Source organism: Jaculus jaculus, chromosome 5, assembly GCF_020740685.1.
Source record: "Jaculus jaculus isolate mJacJac1 chromosome 5, mJacJac1.mat.Y.cur, whole genome shotgun sequence".
Taxonomy (NCBI): Eukaryota; Metazoa; Chordata; class Mammalia; order Rodentia; family Dipodidae; genus Jaculus; species Jaculus jaculus.
In genome coordinates this window covers 171471085-171491173 of record NC_059106.1, presented here as the reverse complement: position 1 = coordinate 171491173, position 20089 = coordinate 171471085, and the positions used below count along the sequence as shown (strand labels likewise).

Here is a 20089-nt window from a genome sequence, read left to right as displayed (position 1 = left end):
GCGGTGCCTGCACATGTCTAGTACCAATGCCGTGTGCTGAATCCGGGAGCAGAGCCTCTGGGTGCCAGGTGACATGCATGCTCCGCATGGTAGAGACGTCATTTTAAATGGGTGTTCTTAAAGTATTCCCGCCAACACATGCTCCTGGCTGCAGGGCGCGAGAATCCCGACTGCTCACCCGACACTTGGTATCTGTGACTTACTGCTGTGACAAAATCCTGGACCAAAACAACCTAAGGCAAGAAGGGTTTATTTTGGCTCGTGGCTTGGGGGTTGAGCCATCGTGGAGAGGCAGACGTAGCCGTCCACGTGGGCCCAGCTGTGGCCGTGAAAGCACGAGGAGGCTGGTCGTGTCGCGTGGGAGGCCGGGCAGCAAGGAGCTGAGTCCTGGTGCTGTTCTTGTCAGGACCCTGTTATGAGCGTGTAAGGACCAGCATATGGTCCAGGGCCAGGTTAGGATAAACAAGTTTGTTGTGAGAGTAAAAAATGCAAAGTCAAAGCTTGTAAGCAAAACTAAGACTAACTGTGTGCAGTAGTAGAGATTAGCAGATGTGTGTGTGAAACTTTTAGATAAGTATTGGAAGGTATAAAAACCCCAGCTGCTCAGCAACCATTGTCTCAGTCTCCCCGACACTATGACTGACTGAAAGGTTACTCAGCAGTCCTGAGACCCCCGCAAGACACGTCACCGATCTGAATTCATCAGCCTGACACTCTGTCCGAGTGATCATCCGTAAGCCAGAGCACTAGCTTACGCCAGCGGACCAAGACTCGGCTTGAAGCGCAGCAAACCGAAAGTAAACAACGTCGCAGCTCGAACCCCGTGTTGGTCAGGTCGTAAAACATCATAAAACGTCGCAACTCAAATCTCGCGTTGTCAGGTCGTATACATGTTAGACTCGTTAGAAATATTCTTGTGTTAGTAATGTAGCGATGAATATACCTTGGTTATATATTATATTAGCTATAATATTATTTGTGATAGTTTGGACTTGCTTGTGCGTGACTTTCATCCCAGTAAACTCCTTTGCAAGTATACCAGTGTCTGAGTATCATTGGCCTTTGCCGGCCGAATCCTCTCAACCAATCATCTTTGAGAGTGCTCGTGACAGACCCCATCCCCCAGAACGGCACTGCCCGCACTAAGGTGGGTCTTCAGTTCAACTTGTCTAGAAGCACCCTTCCAGGAAGGCCCAGAGGCCTGTTCCCTGGGTGATTCTAAACCCAGCATGACAGTGAAGATCAATCATCACGAATTTACCCTTTGTCAGCTCGGCACCCAAACGCGTCACTCTAAATTATAGTCTTCTATCCCTGGTCCCTAAAGGCTCACCTTCATCTCAGGATGCTGTGTGCATTTACTCCCTCTGTAAATGTGCCCAATCTTTAACAGTCTCAACACGTTAAAACATCTAAAGTCTCTTCTGGGACTCAACACAAACCCTTAGTTGTGAGCCTCTATAAAACAAAAGCTGCTTTCAATATGCAATGACAGACAATAAACATTCCCATTCTGGGAGGAAAGAACGGCAGTGCAAGACTAGATCCAAGCAAGACCAAAACCCAGCAGAGCCGTTGCCACACCCTGTAGCTCCATCCCGCACTTGGGCTTGTGTTTTCTACATCCCTGGGCAGCCCTGCTCCTCCAAGCCTGCCACCTGCAGCACACGTGGCCTTAGCTTATCTCCTTTCTCCTTTCTGTGCCTGCAGCTTTCCTTTGCACACAGTCCTGGCATCTCCAGCATCCTGGGGTCTCCCGCTACAACTTACAGTTCACATTCCTAGCCTCATGCAGTGGCCTCCCAGGATTTCCTAGCAGAGAATTCAACACTGACTAATATTGTCTCAGCAGCTTTCTGGAACCTTGGAGCTAGACTCCATGACTTCTTCAATCTTATGTCTTTTATAACATATTATATATGTATATATATATATATATATATATAGAGAGAGAGAGAGAGAGAGAGAGAGAGAGAGAATGAGCACACCAGGGCCTCCAGCCACTGCCAAACAAACTCTAGACGCATGTACCACCTTGTGCATGTGGCTTACGTGGGTCCTGGGGAATCAAACCAAGGTCCTTTGACTTTTCAGGCAAATGCCTCAACCACTAAGCCATCTCTCCAGCCCTGCATTCTAGTCTTTTGAATTCTAACCAGTGCAGCCCATTAAGCTCCATTTGCAGCATTCTAGGGTTCTTTAGACTTTAGCCCCAAACTCCTGCACATTCTCCAGCAAACCAGTTCCAAAGGCCTAAGAACCACATGATCAGTTTTATCACAGCTCCCGCCCCTCCCCCACACTCCTAAGGACTACTTTTCTATGTGTGTTACTTTTCCCATCGCCATAATAAGAGACCTGACAAAAGCAACTTAAGGGTATATTCTGGACCGGAGTTTGAAGGCACAGCCCAAGACATGGTGGCAGCAGAACAGAGTGGCTCGCCACATTGATTCCATAGTCAGGAGGCAGAGAGAGATGAATGCTGAAGCCCCCCACTTCCTCCTTTTTCCTTTGGTCATAGTGGGTTTCCCCGACTCTGTGAAACCTCTCTGGAATACCCTCGCAGACACACCCAGAGGTGTGTTTCCATGGTGAGTCTAAATCTAGACATGTTGAGAATGAAGAGGAACCATCACTATTTCAGTCACTGAAAAAAAAAAAACAACTCCAGAAGCATCTGGCACTTGCTGTGTGCATCTGGCTTTACGTGGGTATTGAGGGAATCAAACCCTGGTCATTAGGCTCTGCAGGCAAGTGCCTGAAACGCTGAGCCATCTCTCCAGCCTTCCATCTTCATTTTTGAAAGGTGCTTTCAGTTTCACAGGGTGGGTAGTTTCTCATTTAGTCATTTAGGTTGCATTTTTTCTCATCAGAAATATGATGTGATTCTTAACATTTTTATGGTTTTGGCATGTGTGTTATCTGTGATAATCTGTGTCCTTTCTTAATTTTCTCTTCACCTTTGGTTTTGACAGTCACAGGTTGAATATAGCATGTCTAGGCGCCTGTTGGGGTTGAAGAGGAAGGCTGCCCTCCAGACATGACATGACATGGTGGTTGCAGTCTTGATATCACAGTAGCTGTGTCTGCTGCATTAGACTCCCATCAGATTAGGCCTTTAACATCTCAAGGAAGACAGGGAGGGCTCACAAGGCAGCAGGCAAGGCTCCTTCCCCCCTGAAGGTGTATAAACAGTTAACAGTTGATGGGAGAAGAATATTATTCCGCAGTGTAGCTGTCTATAAGCTTATTGTACTCCTGGGGGTAACTCTTCACCCCTGTTCCCCTAAATAACTCCGAGAAACTCACTGGTTCACCAAGCTGGACTTAGGTAGAACAGTTTCTTTGGTCTATTATCCATGCCTTATTTGTGGTGAATGTATACTTGTTCACATCTCCCCAGGAAAAGACACGCAACAGGGGTTATCTGTGGTTTTATCTATTTCATTCTGGGGAGTGCTTCCCAGTGCCTTCCTTGCCATGTATTTCTCACTTTCTGGGACTCCACTTCCGAATGATGATTCGACACCCCCAGCTCCTTCGTATTTTGTTCCTATTTCTCCCCTTCTACCATCTTTCTCTTTCATTTCTGTTTACCCGTCTTCCCATTCAGTGGCTCCACACTTGGCTGCATCAAGCATATCTCTGAGTCCACTGAAGGAACTCCTCTTTGATGCTGTATTTTGGCTCTGACTGGGTTCTCTTGGCTCTTTCTCATAGTTTCAAATCCTCATCTGTTCATACACAAGTCGTCCTTCAACACACCGATAATAGACATTTTAAAATTAGTGTGTAATTTTTGAAGATTGCTTTGGTTTTTGACACTAAATTGGGGTTTTCTTACATTTTACATGTCATCTAATTTTTATTTTATTTATTTTATTTTTGTATCTATTTATTAGAGACAGAGATAGAGATAGGGAAAGAGAGAGAGAGAGAGAGAGAGAGAGAGAGAGAGAGAGAGAGAGAAAATGGGTGTACCAGGGCCTCTAGCCACAGCAAAATCTCCAGATGCATGTGCCACCGTGTGCATCTGACTTATGTGGGACCTGGAGAATTGAACCTGGGTCCTTTGGCTGCACAGGCAAGCTCCTTCTGGTAAGCCATCTCTCCAGCCCTCTCCTAATTTTTGATTGGCAATCAGATATCACTTATTACACATCTGAAACTAACGCAGCACTATTTCCCTCTGGATACAGATGCATCTCTTCCCCTGGACTGTCCTCTTGTGAGTGGGGATCTGGTCTGCCATGGACCTTTGCCTGGGTATTGTCATTTCCTTGTTCCAAAGATTCAGATCTCTCCCTGGAGGGCTGCCAGTGTCTTGAGCTGAAGGTAGCTAGGGAGGCTGGTGGATTTTTGCCACGCTCAAGGATTCTGGGTGCCCTGCATGCCAGCCACAGAGCCACTGCCCTGAGCTCCTGCCTTCCCAGGGAGCCTGACTTGCTCACTGAGATGAAGGTGGAAAGGAGGAGGGACTATGCCTTTGGGTCTCAGGCCACTGTACCTTCTCAGACCTCCTACTCCCTCTGGACAGCCACGCTCTGTGTGTATTAACGGGGCAGCTGTGACAAGCAGAGTTTCTGGACCTCTTGGCTGCAGCAAACCTTTGAGGCAATGCATGGGTTTGTTTCTTAGTATGTCTCAGGGTGGGGACATTTTTTCCTCTTTCATAGCAGAAGTCTCAGGCGGTGGGTAAAGGGACTGCTCGCTTCAGGTCACCCTACAGGTCAAGGATATTAAAACCCCTTTTCTTCAGCCCAGCCAGTGGGAAAAGGGTTCTCAGAGGAGTGGCTTTAATCCAGTTATGAATGTTCAAGGAAAGAACTCCCAAAATATATGGAGATAAGAGAGAAAGACGCGTTGCACCAGGGATGCAATTTATTTGGCTCATTGGGTTAAAGAAGGATGCTGGGGGCCAGGACATTGCTGGAGCAGAGACATCCGGAAGACTCTCCTGAAATCTCTGCCAAGTCCCAGCATGAGGTGGGCATGTTCTCCATCTGCTTTACCTGCTGAATCCACAGCCACAGGGGGCAGGAGTGTCCCATCCACACCGGGGACGGCTGGTTAGTCAGCAGCAGGTGGAGGTGCTGCAGGTGACAGGTCTGCAGACCATGGTGGGGCAGGAGGGCTGGCAGCACCCGGAGGACTGGAAGGAGGACCCACACACGGGCCGGCAGCTCACGGGCACACACACAGAGGACTGGCAGGAGGGGGCCACACACACGGGCCGGCAGCTCATGGGCACACAATAGGCCACCTGGTATCTCACAGGGACACACACAGCAGGTCTGCAGCTCACGGGCACGCAGCAGGATGCCTGGCAGGGGCTGGACACGCAGCAGGTTGGCTGGCAGCCTGAGGAGCAGCTGGTGTTGCACATGGTGGCAGAGGTTGGCTGATTCTGGAGGAGGGTGAGAATGGCTGAGCTCCCTCCCGGGGCAGCTTTTATACCCAGCCCTGTGTCCCAACAACCCGGAGCATAGCTGGTCTTCCTCGTTTGCTTCCTGTATCCTCTCCCCACGCTGGCTTTGCTGTTGTCCCTGTTCCTGTTGTTATTTCCCCCTCAGCTTCACAGTTAATTGCACATTCTGCAAGCTCCTGCCTCACCTGGACTCCTGACCCATCCTTTCCTGGCTCCAGTTGGATTCTACCAGGCTTGGCCGCTCCTGAGCTCCTCACATGACCTCCCAGAGATCCAGGACTCCAGGCATTCCTGTCTGTAGGATGATGGTCCTCACACAGCTACAAGTTTACACTTCTCCAGTGGTCATGAAGGGTCAGCAGAACATGGGAGGCTGAACACAGGAGTCCCTTCCCTGTAGAACATGGCACATGCCAGAGCTTAGGTCGGAGAGAAGGCAGAAAGAATAGCATGACCATGTGCATGAGCATGCTTGCATGTGAGAGAATGGGACATGCATGCGTGCTTAAATGTGCATGGGGCTCAGAGTTTGTGTAAGAGGGTGTCAGGCACTGCTAGGCACAGGCTAGATCCTTAAGGAGATGGGCCTGAGCTGCCAGGCACTGCTAAGGACCCCAGGGCTACAGGAGGCCACTCCCTCTGCAAGCCTGGCACAACTGAACTTAGGCTTTGCCCTGTGACCTTTGGCCAGTTGCCCATCCCCCTGCGACCCTCTTCCCACCACTATGGAGATCACCTGATTTTTCCCTACATGCTGGAATGAACGTCCCTAGGCATCGGCTAGCAGCCTTTGAATCCATCAACACCTAGGACCCTCTTCCCGCTCTCAACTGCATATAAACCCATTTCCCTATTGAATAAACGGAACTGCTCTCTGAAGTCCTCTCCCAGGCGTGCATTCCTTTGTGCTCACAGCCGCTCAAGACCCTGCTCTCCACGGTTGCCTGGACGCCTTCAGTGAACCATAACCCTGAGGATCCAGGGACCCATAAGCGGGCATATGTCTGAGTCTAAATGTGTATGTAGATATACAGGCGTACATATGACTGTATTACCACGTGTAACCACTCAGGAAAGCTTTCTACAGACCTGCCACTTCCTCCACCCGAGCCCCACCAAACCCCAGCCAGCAGGTGCCACATGAACAGCGCCTTGAACTGAACACTAACCTGCCCCATTTCTCTGTGCTGTTTTCCTACTTCAGGCTGCTCTCCCTGGGGGCAGGGGACTCACTACTGCCACTCAGACCCCACTGCCTGTCTCCTGCAAACTCGGCCACCACAGGGTGACCTACTACGTACCCAGCCCCCGTGCTGTGTGCTGTGGGTTCTGCCCGTCCTCCTGCTTCACCCTGCCCAGCAGCCCCCTCCCTTATGGTGGCCAATGGTCCCTCCTCTCTAGTCCCTCAAATATTGCACTTGCTGCTCAGGTCACATATTCATAAGCCCAGGTGACAGCTGTCCCTTCTGGCTGACTGTCCATCGTGGTCAGGCATAGCTAGAAGGACCTCATCTTTCCGAACTTCCTCCTGGTGGGGCAGAGGTGCCACCAAAACACCTGTTTCTCATTACCACCTTCCTTTCTTCATAGCTTTAAGGAAAATTGGACAGCCCCCTCTAAATGAACATCTCCTGTCTGCTTTCTTCTGTTTTGAACCTGCTTCTTAGAACTTCTGGATCTGGAAAACCAGTAACACAGAAGGAGGCTGGGGGAGGCCCGAGGACCCCTGCTGGGGTGGAGCGCTGTGTTGTTTCATCTTCGTTGTGGACTTGACTGGATTTAGGGTCACCTGGGAGACGGAGGCACATCTGTGAGAGCGCGTCCAGGGAGGATCCAGATGGAAGACCTTCCTTGCACGTGTGCCACCTTCTCACAGCCCCAAGTAAAGGTGAAAACGTTAAGTCAGTTAAGTGTGCTTCTCTACTTCCTGACCCACCATGACATGAGCTGCTCGGCTCTACCACAAAGGAGGGAAGCCTTTGAAACAAAGAGCCGTAGTGAACCTCTCCTTCCTTACATTGTTTTGTCAGGCATGTTACGCAGCAGCGGAAGAGTAACTAATACAGGAAATTAGTACTATAGAAGCTGGACGGTGCTGCGGCTAACCCTGACCATGTGGTTCTTGGGCCTTTGGAACTTGAACCTGAGGGGCTGTGGGCTAGACAAGCCCTAGACCAATATAAGCCAAGCTTAATGCCAGATCCTGGTGGGGGCTCAGAAGACCAGGGTAACAGTGGACATTCAGGTATCAAGACTGCACCACGAGGTCTCAGATAGGAACCAGGACACCCTTTGGAATTAGACTAAAGGTCATTTGTGTTGTATTCTGGTAAAGAATTTGCCTACTTTTTATCTGCGCCCAGAAACATTGTGCAGAGCTGAGTTTCAAGGGATGGATAAGCTACTTCCATGGAGAAAATTTCAAGACAGCGAAGTATTCAGGCAGTGGCATGGACATGGCTGGCTGCTTTCAGCCAGATTCACAGTGAGAGACAGAAGCTAGAGACAGAGCAAAAGAACATGCAGACCACACGCCATGGCCAGAGAGAGCGAGGGAGAACGACGGAAATGCTGTGGACAAGGTGAGACGCCGTCACACGCATTAGGACCATAGGAACTGGGCAGATCCCACAGGCTCCAGAAGTAAACCATGAGCCAAAATAAAACTCTTTCCTCTTCAGGTTATTTTGTCAGGTATCAGCAGTGTGAACATTTATTAATATAGAAGGGATTTCAGAGCCTCTGCTCTTGATTTTAAGCAATAGCAAGAGGTTCTTGGAAACCCTCCCCATCTCTGGTTTTCAATTCAGTTTCACCTCCTGAACAGAAAGACCAGGACTCATGCATGTGTATACAAGGTACACAAATATTCATGGGTGTATATGCTTAATTTGTACACATATGAGCTGGTGTGAACATGTGTTTAAGCTTGAGTATGAGTGTCTGAATGTATTTGTATGAAAGAGCATATGTGTATAAGTGTATTTCCATGTGTGTCCCTTTATTTGTATGAGGGTGGGGGTCCAAGAGTGAACTGTGAAGGCTGGAGTGACAGCTTCGTGGTTAGGGTGCTTGCCTGCAAAGCCTAGGGACACAGGTTCGATTCCCCAGAACCCACATAAGCCAGATACACATGGTGGCACATGCATCTGGAGTTTGTTTGCAGTGGCTAGAGGTCCTAGAGTACCCATTCTCTCCCTCCCTCTCTCTCTCTCTCTCTCTCTCTCTCTCTCTCTCTCTGTGTGTGTGTGTGTGTGTGTGTGTGTGTGTGTGTGTGTGGTGTGTGTGGTGTGTGTCTCATAAATAATTTTTTTAAAGAGTGAACAGTGAGCATGTGACATGTGTATATACACTAAGTGGGTGCATAGGATGTGTGTGCATGTATAGAATCACAGGTCCAAGATGAATGCTCCATCTCTGGCTGCTTTATGGGCCACACACTGGGTCTCTGATCACCTTGGCTACTGGGCTATCAAGCCACTTTTGCAACTCACATCTCATCATGAGCCAGTGGGCATAAAGAGAAAGCTCTGGAGCCCAGGGGAGGCAGCAGCAATTGCTCTGCAGAGACACAAGCCCAGCATAGTGGCCAGGATCCCAGCAGAGCTCAGGAACCACAGGTCTGCCCAACCTGGAAACCTCCACATATAAGGGGCACAAGAGATAACAGAAGCCCAGGACTGAAGCTACCCACCGATAATGTGAGACTATCACCAATACTACACCAAGGAAAGGCTACCCCAGAAAGCAATATGATTGAAATGACTTAAACTTGATAGTACACGTTGAGGCGCACACAGAAGTACGATTCAACCTTATTCCTTGATAGACAGAGGTCAATGAGCACATGACTCCAGCAGTAGCTGCCCCAAGAAGCTAGCAGTCCATGAATGTTGTCTGTTCTACTATCTTTGTGGGAAAGTGAACAGGCATGCATCCATCCCATCATAACTGATCGCCAGGCAGCCAAAAGATGGCATTTGTGGAGCAGTGACAGGAAGGTGTTACAGAGCTAATCCAGTTCACATGACTACGACCCCAACATTCAGAGCTGTCCCCATAGGAAGGAAGTCGCCATGACTCAAGATCCAGGATGTCCCCAGAGGAGATGGGAACCCTCTCTTAGCCATTCTGAGCACTGGCCACCCATGCAGCCCCTGCTGCAGGCACCCTGGGGAAGGAGAGCCAGTGAAAAGCAGGCCAGAGCTACAAAGGACAGTGAGTCCCTGACAGGGGCTACAGGGATGCCAGGGATCTGGCCATGCCTTCCCTTCATCAGGCCGCCTCCCCACCCATGTTACCCCACCTTCTGAGGAGCCACAGAAAAGCTGGGTCATGGGCTGGAGAGATGGCTTAGCGGTTAAGCGCTTGCCTGTGAAGCCTAAGGACCCCGGTTCAAGGCTCGGTTCCCCAGGTCCCACGTTAGCCAGATGCACAAGGGGGTGCACGCGTCTGGAGTTCGTTTGCAGAGGCTGGAAGCCCTGGCGCGCCCATTATCTCTCTCTCCCTCTATCTGTCTTTCTCTCTGTGTCTGTTGCTCTCAAATAAAAATTTAAAAAAAAAAAAAAAAGAAAAGCTGGGTCATAGAAAACACTGTCCCAAGCCAGTCGTGGCAGAGCACACCTTTAATTCCAGCACTCCGGAGGCAGAGGTAGGAGGATCACTGAGACTACATCGTGAATTCTAAGTCAGCCTGGGCTAGAAAGAAACCCTACTTAGAAAAACCAAAAACTGAAAAAGAAAAAAGAAAAGAAAACACTTTCAGCCTTTCTGATCACCAGAGCAGCTAAGGAACAGACATAGTGGTGGGGGCTGGAGAGATGGCTCAGTGGTTGGGCCACTTGCCTGCAAAGCCAAAGACCCAGATTCAATTCCCAATGTAAGCCAGATGCACAAGGTGCCGCATGCATCTGGAGTTCGTATGCAGTGGCCAAAGAACCTGGCACTTGCTTGCTTGCTCGCTCTCTCTCCCTCTCTCAAATAAATATACAAATAAAAATTAAAAGAAGAAACAGACATGAAATAGGACAGACACACAGAGCTGCACCAGCAAAGTGGCTTTATTTGGCACACAGGGTTAGAGAAGGACCCCACGGCCAGGACCTCCTTCAGGGAGGTGCAGGGGTTGGGGGATGCGGGTCATTCTCCTGTTTCTCACCCTGGTGCCAGGATGGGCTGGCCTTCCTTCCCACAGACTCATGTACTGAACCACAGCAGACAGGACGGATGCTGTGGGGGTAAAGGGGACAGGAATATCCCATCCACAGTGAGAGCTGGCATGGAGACGTTGCTCAGCAGCAGGTAGGGGTGCCACAGGTGACAGGTCTGCAGACCAAGGTGGGGCAAGAAGGCTGGCAGCACCCAGAGGATTGGCAGGAGGACACACATGCAGGCCGGCAGCTCACGGGCACACACACACAGGACTGGCAGGAGGGAGCCACACACACAGTGGGCCTGCAGCTTATAGGCATGCAGCAGGCCACTTGGCATCTCACAGGGACACACACAGCAGGTCTGCAGCTCACGGGCACACAGCAAGATGCCTGGCAGGGGCTGGACATGCAGCAGGTTGGCTGGCAGCCTGAGGAGCAGCTGGTGTTGCACATGGTGGCAGAGGTTGGCTGATTCTGGAGGAGGGTGAGAATGGCTGAGCTCCCTCCCGGGGCAGCTTTTATACCCAGCCCTCTGTCCTGACAACCGGACCACAGCTGGTCTTCCTCGTTTGCTTCCTTTGTCCTGCCTCCACGCTGGCTTTGCTGTTGTCTGTGTTTCTGTGTTTGTTTGACCCCAAGCTTCATGCTTAATTGTACCTTTTGTAAGCTCCTGTCTCCCCTGAGCTCCTAACCCATCCTCTCCTGGATCCATCCGAATTCTACCACGTTCATCAGTTCCTGAGCTCCTCACACGACATTCTGGAAGATCCAGGACTTCAGGTGTCCCTCCCTATGGGATGAGAGTACTCACAGAACCACAAAGACTATGCTTCTCCTGTGGTCAGAATGCAGAAGGCCAAATCCAAGAGTCCTTCCTCATGGGGCACTCTGGAGCCCAGAGCAGGAGTCAGAGAGCCAACAGGCAGGAGGAAGGCTGAAGAGACTTCCTGCCTGTAAGTTAGGATGGATCCACCACGTAAAACATCGAGACTATTTCCTGGCTGTGAGCTTAGAAAGCTGTCTGTAGAGAGCCATGCCTGAAGACCCAGGATGAGACCCCACCACACCCCCTGCATGAGTTGCAGTTTCAAGAAAAGCAAGCTGGGGCTGGAGAGATGGCTTAGTGATTAAAGCACTTGCCTGTAAAGCCAAAGGACCCAGGTTTGATTCTCCAGGACCCAAGTATGCACCAGGTGGTGCATGTGTCTGGAGGTCATTGGCAGTGGCTGGAGACCCTGGCACTCCCATTCTCTCTCTCTTTCTATATATATATATATATTTCTTTTTTTCACATACATGCCTCTTTCTCTCATTCTCTCTCTTTCTCAAATGAATAAAAAAATAAAATAAATCACTTTGCAACTCATGTCTCACCACCAGCCCACAGAGAAGAACTGAAAAGGTTGGAACCCAAGGCAGCTGGCATCAGGAGGGATGGGAACCAAGGCCTACCTGTCCTCAAGAACCTTACCTTGAAATTCGCACTACAGAACTACAGGGGAGAGGGGCGAAGCTACTGTGTAGGGGCTCGTCTCTGGTTGTCAATGTGACAGGATTTAGAATTACCATGGAAACATATATTTGGACGTGTCTGTGAGAGTTTCTAAATTAGGTTAAGTGAAGTGGGAAAACCTTCACTAACTGTGGACAGCACCACCCAATGAACTGAAGGAAAATGAGAGGGCTGGATAAAGCGCCGGCCTTCACCACTCTGCTTCCTCAGCGCGGCCTGAATGTGACCAGCTGCCTCAGGCTCTTGCCACTGCACCTTCCTCCATGATCGACTGTAATTTCAAATTGTGAGCCAAAATAAACCCTTTGTCCCTTACGTTGTTTTGGGCCAGGTATTTGGTGACAGCAACAAGAAATTAACTAATAAGCCAGGCATGGTGCTGCATAGTGCTTCCACCATCATTAAAAAAAAAAAAAGAGTTGAAGCCAGGTGTGGTAGCACACACCTTTAATCCCAGCACTCAGGAAGAAGAGGTAGGAGGATCGCAGAGAGTTCGAGGCCACCCTAAGACTCCATAGTGAATTCCAGGTCAGCCTGGACTAGAGTGAGACCCTACGTCGAAAAATCAACAACAACAAAAAAAGAGGAGTTGACCTTTAAATCTTTTCCAATCACAAGAAAATCCAGGAAGCAGTCATTGGACAAAGGACAGAAAAGCAGGGCCACCGGTGTGGGTTGAATGTGAAGTGTCCCCCACAAGCCTCCATGTATGGACACCTGGTCATAGGTCCTTCCAGAACACTCTTGAGAAAGCTGTGCAGCCTTTGAGACCAGAGCCAGGGCTAGTGGCAGTCGGTCACAGAGGGGAGGCTTTAGGGGTTGCAGTCCGCCTCCAGTTCTGTTCTCCGGTTCCTTACCTGACAAGGTGAGAACAAGCCATCCGCAAGTTCTCCCTGCCACGGACCAAGCTGCGCTGTCCAGCTGCCACACCTTCCCCACCATGATGGAAATAAATCTTCCCTTCCTTAAATTGCTTCTGTCAGGTATTTGGTCACAGTAACCAGAAAAGACACTAATGCAGCTACATCGGAGATAGTGGTTTATTTCACTCCCGGAGGTTAAAAGATGCTAGGAACCAGGCCATCCCCAGGGCAAGACAAAGGTAGGGCAGATCCACATCACTCTTCGACATCCTCTTTCCAGTTTCAGTGTGAGCGCACTGCCAGAGAGGAAGCGCTGGGAGGAGACAGGAGCGTCCTGTCCACACTGAGGACAGCTGGTTGGAGATGCTGGTCAACAGCAGGTGGGGGTGCTGCAGGTGACAGGTCTGCAGACCAGGGTGGGGCAGGAGGGCTGGCAGCACCCGGAGGACTGGCAGGAGGACCCACACACGGGCCGGCAGCTCACGGGCACACACACAGAGGACTGGCAGGAGGACCCACACACGGGCTGGCAGCTCACGGGCACACACACAGAAGACTGGCAGGAGGACCCACACACGGGCCGGCAGCTCACGGGCACACAATAGGCCACCTGGTATCTCACGGGAACGCACAGTGTGGGCCTGCAGCTCACGGGCACGCAGCAGGACGCCTGGCAGGGGCTGGACACGCAGCAGGTTGGCTGGCAGCCCGAGGGGCAGCTGGTGTTGCACATGGTGGCAGAGGGTGACTGGTGCTGGAGGAGGGTGAGAATGGCTGAGCTCCCTCCTGGGGCAGCTTTTATACCCAGCCCTGTGTCCTGACAACCAGAGCACAGCTGGTCTTCCTCGTTTGCTTCCTGTATCCTCTCCCCATGACGGTTTCGCTTTTGTCTGTGTTCCTGTTTCTCCATGGCCCTAAGCTTTATGACTAATCACACCTTCTACAAGCTCCTGCCTCATCTGAGCTCCTGTTCCGCCCTCTCCCATTACCAAACTCCAGGGAACCCTGGGCCACTCTGGTATCAGATGCCACCATTCTCAACCTTCCTTCTTGGCCCTCTGCCTGATCATACAGATCCTTAATCCCATGTCCCCATACCCTGTCCCTGACCACTCTGGCAGGAGTCCCATGGGGCTCATGTACCCCTTACCCCCTCCCTTTCTTCCCTTGATGGAGCCTTCATTCCCCTGGTCCATGTCTTGTATGTCACGCTTCAAGTTCTTCTCTAGATGTTCCCAAATCCTCTGGTCTTCTGAAATCACTATCATACAAATATGTGGGAGAGAGAGGCATCCTTCCAGCTCCTAGAGCCACCTCTCCACTCCTGGCTTCTGGGGTTCACTTGCCTGGCCCCTCCCCTGGCCCTGCTCCTGGGGACTGTACACAGTACCCTCCTCTCTGGTCTGCACGTGCCTCCCCAGCCCAGGACAGGACAACTGGCCTCAGTGTCCCAAAGCTCTTGTCTGATTTTCAACTGAATTGGTTGAAATAGCAGTGACAGGAAGGCACAGGAAGGACACAGAGCGCACAGGAGATGACATCGTCACTCCAGAGACTGTTCAGAATCTACCCCTGGATCCTTTTCCCTTAGCATTTTCCCAAAGTCTCCAGGCCTTCATGAGACACTGTTACACAGTAGGAGAGCCAACTTTAACTTTTTTTATGAGAGAGAGGGAGAGAATTGGCACACCAGGGCCTCCAGCCACTGTAATCAAACTCCAGACACATGCGCCATCTTGTGAGCATGTGCAACCTTGTGTGTTTGCATCACATTGTGTGTCTGGCTCACGTGGGACCTGGAGAGTTGAACATGAGTCCTTAGGCTTCACAGACAAGTGCCTTAACTGCTAAGCCACCTCTCCAGCCCAAGAACCAACTTTAAGTAGAGCTTTTGCAAGCAGGTATGACCCCTTCATAGCTTGAATTTGGCTGGGGGGGAGCATGCATACCACAGACACGCAGACGTGGCACACGGCAGACGGCAGGCAGCCTGTCTCTCTGGGGCAGATTTCTTGCCCCACGACCACTGGCAAACACTACACTGTAGCTTTTCATTTCAGGGGCAGGGAGGGAGTACTTTTCTCATCACTGTAACCAAACACCTGACAGAAGCAACTTAAAGACCAAAGATAAAATATCTCAAATATAAATATACTAATATATAAATAAATACTGAAAATATCCTGGCTCTCAGTTGGAGAAGGGCAAGTCCATCGTGGCAGGGAAGGCATGGGCAGCCGAGCCTCTGTCCAGATGGGAGCCAGGAGCGCGGCTCGCACATCTCAGGGGATCAGCACGCAGGGCAAGCTCAGCTGGAGGTGGAGCCAAGCTAGAGCCCTCGAGCCCTCTCCCCCGCCCCATTCGGCTCTATGTCTGACAGCTAGGTTCATGTCTAGAAGGTTCCATAGCATCCCAAAACAGCATTGCCAGCTGAGGAGCCAGTGTTGAGACACTTGAACCTGTGAGCCTGTTGGGGATGTGTCACAGCCAGACTATAACATTCTGCCCCTGATTCCTTATGCCCATGTTCAATCCCTGGCAGAAGCAACTTAATGGAGGAGAGGTGTATTGTCTCGTGGTTTCAGGGCATACAGTCCATCATGGCAGGCCAGAAACAGACAGAACTCAGCTGGCAGCAAAGGCAGCCTAGAACCCTCAAGCCCTGCCTCGATGGCTGCTGTTCCAGATCTGCCAGCTAGATCTCATGTTGAAAAGGTCCCACAACTTTTCCAAAATGGCACATCAGCTAGAGGCTAAGAGTTAAACCATCAGCCTGGTATGGGACATTTCAGATTCAAACCATAACACCAAGGCCGGCTGGAGAGATGGTTCAGTGGTTGATTAAGGCACCTAGCTGTAAAGCCTAGTAACCTGGGTTTGATTCCCCAGGTCAGATGCACAAAGTGCCACATTCATCTGGAGTTTGCTTGCAGCAGCTGGAGGTCCTGGCATACCCATTCTCTCCCCCTCCCCTTGCAAATAAATAAATAAAAATGAACTGACAAAACCATACCACTAACCCACCAGCATACTGTCTGTGGGCTCTCGGCCTCGAAGTTCTTAGGTAAAGCCAAGAACTTTCCCTTCATCCCAGTCCCTTCCTGGATCGATCATCAGAGTCTCAGGTCCCAACCAAGAAGGCCGTCCAGCGAGATAATGTAAAACGCAGCTCAGTGCCCAGCAGGCAGCCTCCTACCTCCTTTCCTAACCACCTCCTTCCACTCCCTGCCTGTCCATCAGCCTGGACCCTCTCACTTTGGATAGAACTGGCCCTTTTTCAGAACAAGGGCCCCTGAGCCCTGTCATACTGTCTTTGCCTCCCCCCATCCCTAATTCCCAGCGCTGCTCCAGCTTGGACCAATCAGTCAGCTCTCATCGGGAAGCCAGCTCTGCAGGCTGACTTTCTCTCTCCTCTTGGGGACAGCAGTTTGATGGTTAGGAACACAAGCCACCAGGGTTACCATCTAAGAACCCCTACTTGCTAGTGGGCCCTTTTTTCGCACTTTTGCTTGTTTTGAAGTAGGGTCTCACTCTACTCCAGGCTGACCTGGACTTCACTATGTAGTCTCAGGGTGGCCTCTAACTCATGGCGATCCTCCTACCTCTGCCTCCCAAGTGCTGGAATTAAAGGCGTGCACCACCACGCCTGGCTTTGTATTTTTTAATTTTTTTATTTATTTTTATTTATTTGAGAGTGACAGAAAGAGAAAGAGGCAGAGAGAGAGGGAGATCAGGCACATCAGGGCCTCCAGCTACTGCAAATGAATTCCAGATGTATGTGCCCCCTTGTGCATCTGGCTTACGTGGGTACTGGGGAATCGAGCCTTGAACCGGGATCCTTAGGCTTCACAGGCAAGCACTTAACCACTAAGCCATCTCTCCAGCCCCTGTATTTTTTTTTTTATTGACAGCTTCCACAATTATAGACAATAAGCCATGATAATTCCCTCCTCTCCCCCACTTTCTCCTTTGGAACCCCATTCTCCATCATATCCCCTCCCCCCTCAGTCAATCTCTCTTTTATTTTGACGTCATGATCTTTTCCTCTTATTATGATGGTCCCGTGTAGGTAGTACCAGGCATGTGAGGTCATGGATGTCCAGGCCATTTTGTCTGGAGGATGGCATTGTAAGCAGTCCTACCCTTCCTTTGGCTCTTACAATGTTTCTGCCACCTCTTCTGCAATGGACCCTGAGCCCTGGAAGGTGTGATGGAGACATTGCAGTGCTGAGCACTCTGGTCACTTCTTCTCAGCACTAAGGGGGTTAGTGGGCTCTTTTACACATAATTTTTGTTGTTGTTTTTGTTTTTTTGAGGTAGGGTCTCACTCTAGCTCGCTGACCTGGAATTCACTATGTAGTCTCAGGATGGCCTCAAACTCATGGTGATCCTCCTGCTTCTGCCTCCCAAGTGCTGGGATTAAAGGCATGTGCCCCCACGCCTGGCTATCTCTTACACATTTTTAATTGTGCCTCAGTTTCCCGCTCTGGGAATAACAAGAGCATTTCCCTCACAAGGTTATGTGGGTTAATGAGTTAATATTTACAAACTTGCTCACAATAGTTCCTGGCTCAGAGAAAGACCCATTATTATCTAAGTATTGTTGATTTAAACAAACAAATGAACAAACAGGACTGGATAGGTGGCTCAGCAGTTAAGGTGCTTGCTTGCAAAGCCTAACTACCCAGGTTTGATTCCCCAGTACCCACATTAAAGCCAGATGCACAAAGTGGCTCATACACCTGGAATTCATTTTCAGTGGTTATAGGTCCTGGCATGCCCATTCTCTCTCTTTTTCTTCTCTCTCACTCAGCATGCAAATAAATAAATAAAATATTTTTAAAGAAAACAGCTCTCAGGCCATCACTGGGTTCTCAAAATAAAAAGGAATGTAAAATAAGGTTAAAATATGCTTAGGATTCATCCAAGGACTGAGGTGAGAGAAGCCAGAATGAGGGGCCCCAGTATATGACAGGGGAGACAAGAGGTGCGAACGCCCTTCCCATGGCTCGCACACAGGGTGGGCTGCAGCCACAGCTGGTGGGAGGTTCGCAAGGCAGCAGGTCACGAAGCCAGAGGAGCCTCCTCGGAAGTGCCCACACCAGCAAGGAGCTGTGGCTGGGACAACACGCAAACGCACACGCCCTGGAAGAGATATAAGCTGCACACCTTCCCAGCTCACTTCCTGCCTTACTGCCCACCACGGCCGCCTCCACCATGTCCGTCTGCTCCAATGCCCACACCGAATCCTCCTGGCAGGTGGACGACTGTCCAGAGAGCTGCTGCGAGCCCTCCTGCTGCGCCCCCAGCTGCTGCCAGCCCAGCTGCTGTGCCCCCTGCCTGACCCTGGTCTGCACCCCGGTCAGCTGTGTGTCCAGCCCCTGCTGCCAACCCACCTGCACCAGCTCCTGCACGCCCTCGTGCTGCCAGCAGTCTTGCTGCCAGCCAGCCTGCTGCTCCTCCTCCCCCTGCCAGCCGTCCTGCGGTGTGCCCGTCTGCTGCAAGCCCGTCTGCTGTGTGCCCATCTGCTGTGGGGCTTCCTCATGCTGCCAGCCCTCTTGCTGCCAGCAGTCTAGCTGTGCGCCCTCTTGCTGCCAGTCCTCCCCCTGCCAGCCGTCCTGCAGTGTGCCCGTCTGCTGCAAGCCCGTCTGCTGTACCCCCGTCTGCTCTGGGTCCTCTCCTTGCTGCCAGTCCTCATGCTGCCAGCCATCCTGCTGTGTGCCCGTCTGCTGCAAGCCCGTCTGCTGTACCCCCGTCTGCTCTGGGTCCTCCCCTTGCTGCCAGTCCTCATGCTGCCAGCCGTCCTGCTGTGTGCCCGTCTGCTGCAAGCCCTGCTCCAGCGTGTCCCTGCTCTGCCGCCCCGTGTGCAGACCCGCCTGCTGTGTGCCCACCTCCACCTGCTGCGCCTCCTCCTGCCAGCCCAGCTGCTGCCGCCCGTCCTCCTGCGTGTCCCTGCTCTGCCGCCCCGCCTGCTCCCGCCAGGCCTGCTGTGGCCTCTGCTCGGGCCTGAAGTCCAGCTGCTGATAGACATAGCGCACTTGGGCCAGCAGGCTCTCTCACCTCTCTACTCGGTGGCCCTAGAGCTCCTTCAAGTACAAGCCCAGCCTCTCCTCTTAGCCTGAAGGTCTCCCACGAAGCTGCAGAGGGCCCTGCCTTGCCCTTGGCTCCCATACCTCCTGGGGTCCCTGTCACCAGCCTGGAATTCCCACTCCGCTCTCCAGGCCTCAGTGGACTCTCCTGCTGGGAGCTACCAGCCTTGTTCTGGCTGAAAGCCACCTTGGAACCCCAATAAACCCTCTCCACGTGACCCCATCCTGACATGCTTCTTCCAGCAATCCTTAGTTGAATCGCGTCCTGTCCTGACATGATGCCAAGAAGCTGTACAAGTCGGTTGTCCCCAGACGTCCCCCTTCTCTGTGGAGCAACTGCTCTGGAGGGCTCCTCTCCCAGCATCAACCCGGCAAGGACAGGCAGAGCCCCGGGACAGGGTGGCAGCATACCCTGCTCTGAGCCCAGGTTGGTACCAGCTTGGCACTCCCTGGAGAGGCCCACGCGCACCGCGGGTGGGAGGAGGGGCCCAGCACCGAGAAGAGCGCGGCTCTGCGCCCGCGCCCGACGCGGCCTGAGCTGGAGGGCGCTGGAGCTCAAAGCCCAGGGCTGGTCCTCCTGTCCCCACATTCTCCCGAAGGCCGCCGCTCCTGCTCAGTCCATAAAGACCCCCACAGGCTTTTCAACAGTGAGAGTCAGCAAAACCCACCTGTCCTTTCTCCAGAGCTGCCCACCACCCTTGGCCTTTCTCTTCCCTGTCGGCTGGCCGGCTCTGCCACAGGCCTCCAGGGTGCACCCCTCCCACCCGTCTCTCCTCCGCTCCGACTGCTCTCCGAGCTTTGCACGCCTCGCGGTGGCCACCCCTGCGCTCCTCCAGCTCCTAGCTCCTCGGCTGGGGCCCTTGAAGCCAAGCCTGCCTCCTGGCCTGTATCGCCGGGGTCAGAGATGGGCACCCAGCTGGTCCCCTGTGGAGATCAGGCTGTGCTGCTCTGTGACTCTGTACTATGCCAAGCGGTGCCTGCGGCTCCACGTGATGGCAGCATTCGGCTCCATTTTGAGTGCAAGTGCTTCCTGTTGGGCA

The 20089-nt window shown here is 51.7% G+C and overlaps 3 protein-coding genes across 5 annotated transcripts; 1 reads left to right on the top strand and 2 right to left on the bottom strand.

Moving 5' to 3' along the window:
* Window positions 1-5077: 5077 nt before the first annotated feature.
* LOC105944838 (keratin-associated protein 12-3-like) lies at window positions 5078-5389 on the bottom strand. Its single transcript, XM_012951420.2, has one exon. The coding sequence runs from the start codon at window positions 5387-5389 to the stop codon at window positions 5078-5080; it is 312 nt and encodes a 103-aa protein (XP_012806874.2).
* A 5333-nt stretch (window positions 5390-10722) lies between these two features.
* Window positions 10723-13693, bottom strand: LOC101599422 (keratin-associated protein 12-1-like). 3 transcript variants are annotated; one of them, XM_045150929.1, is made up of 2 exons: window positions 13609-13693; window positions 10723-11012 (listed from the first exon to the last, which is right to left on the bottom strand). In XM_045150929.1, the coding sequence occupies exons 1-2, from the start codon at window positions 13691-13693 to the stop codon at window positions 10723-10725; spliced, it is 375 nt and encodes a 124-aa protein (XP_045006864.1). The 3 variants fall into 3 exon arrangements, with proteins under 3 accessions (XP_045006864.1, XP_045006865.1, XP_012806875.2); XM_045150930.1 differs by lacking the exon at window positions 10723-11012 and adding an exon at window positions 13331-13486 and having other exon boundaries at window positions 13538-13693; XM_012951421.2 differs by lacking the exon at window positions 10723-11012 and adding an exon at window positions 13331-13516 and having other exon boundaries at window positions 13571-13693.
* Window positions 13694-15189: 1496 nt separating this feature from the next.
* LOC105944836 (keratin-associated protein 10-3-like) lies at window positions 15190-18984 on the top strand. The gene is made up of 3 exons (XM_045149216.1): window positions 15190-15278; window positions 18138-18485; window positions 18672-18984. The coding sequence occupies exons 1-3, from the start codon at window positions 15190-15192 to the stop codon at window positions 18982-18984; spliced, it is 750 nt and encodes a 249-aa protein (XP_045005151.1).
* Window positions 18985-20089: the final 1105 nt, after the last annotated feature.

Bases quoted from the DNA above. Each gene is read 5' to 3' on its own strand.
- LOC105944838 (XM_012951420.2), bottom strand. From the start codon at position 5,389: ATGTGCAACACCAGCTGCTCCTCAGGCTGCCAGCCAACCTGCTGCGTG.
- LOC105944836 (XM_045149216.1), top strand. From the start codon at position 15,190: ATGGGCAGCCGAGCCTCTGTCCAGATGGGAGCCAGGAGCGCGGCTCGC. The intron at 15,279-18,137 runs GTGGAGCCAAGC...ACACCTTCCCAG, and splicing joins CAGGGCAAGCTCAGCTGGAG to CTCACTTCCTGCCTTACTGC. The intron at 18,486-18,671 runs CTGCTGTGGGGC...CTGCCAGCCATC, and splicing joins CCCGTCTGCTGTGTGCCCAT to CTGCTGTGTGCCCGTCTGCT.
- LOC101599422 (XM_045150929.1), bottom strand. From the start codon at position 13,693: ATGTGCAACACCAGCTGCCCCTCGGGCTGCCAGCCAACCTGCTGCGTG. The intron at 11,013-13,608 runs GCTGCAGGCCCA...GCTGCTCCTCAG, and splicing joins GTCCTGCTGCGTGCCCGTGA to GCTGCCAGCCAACCTGCTGC.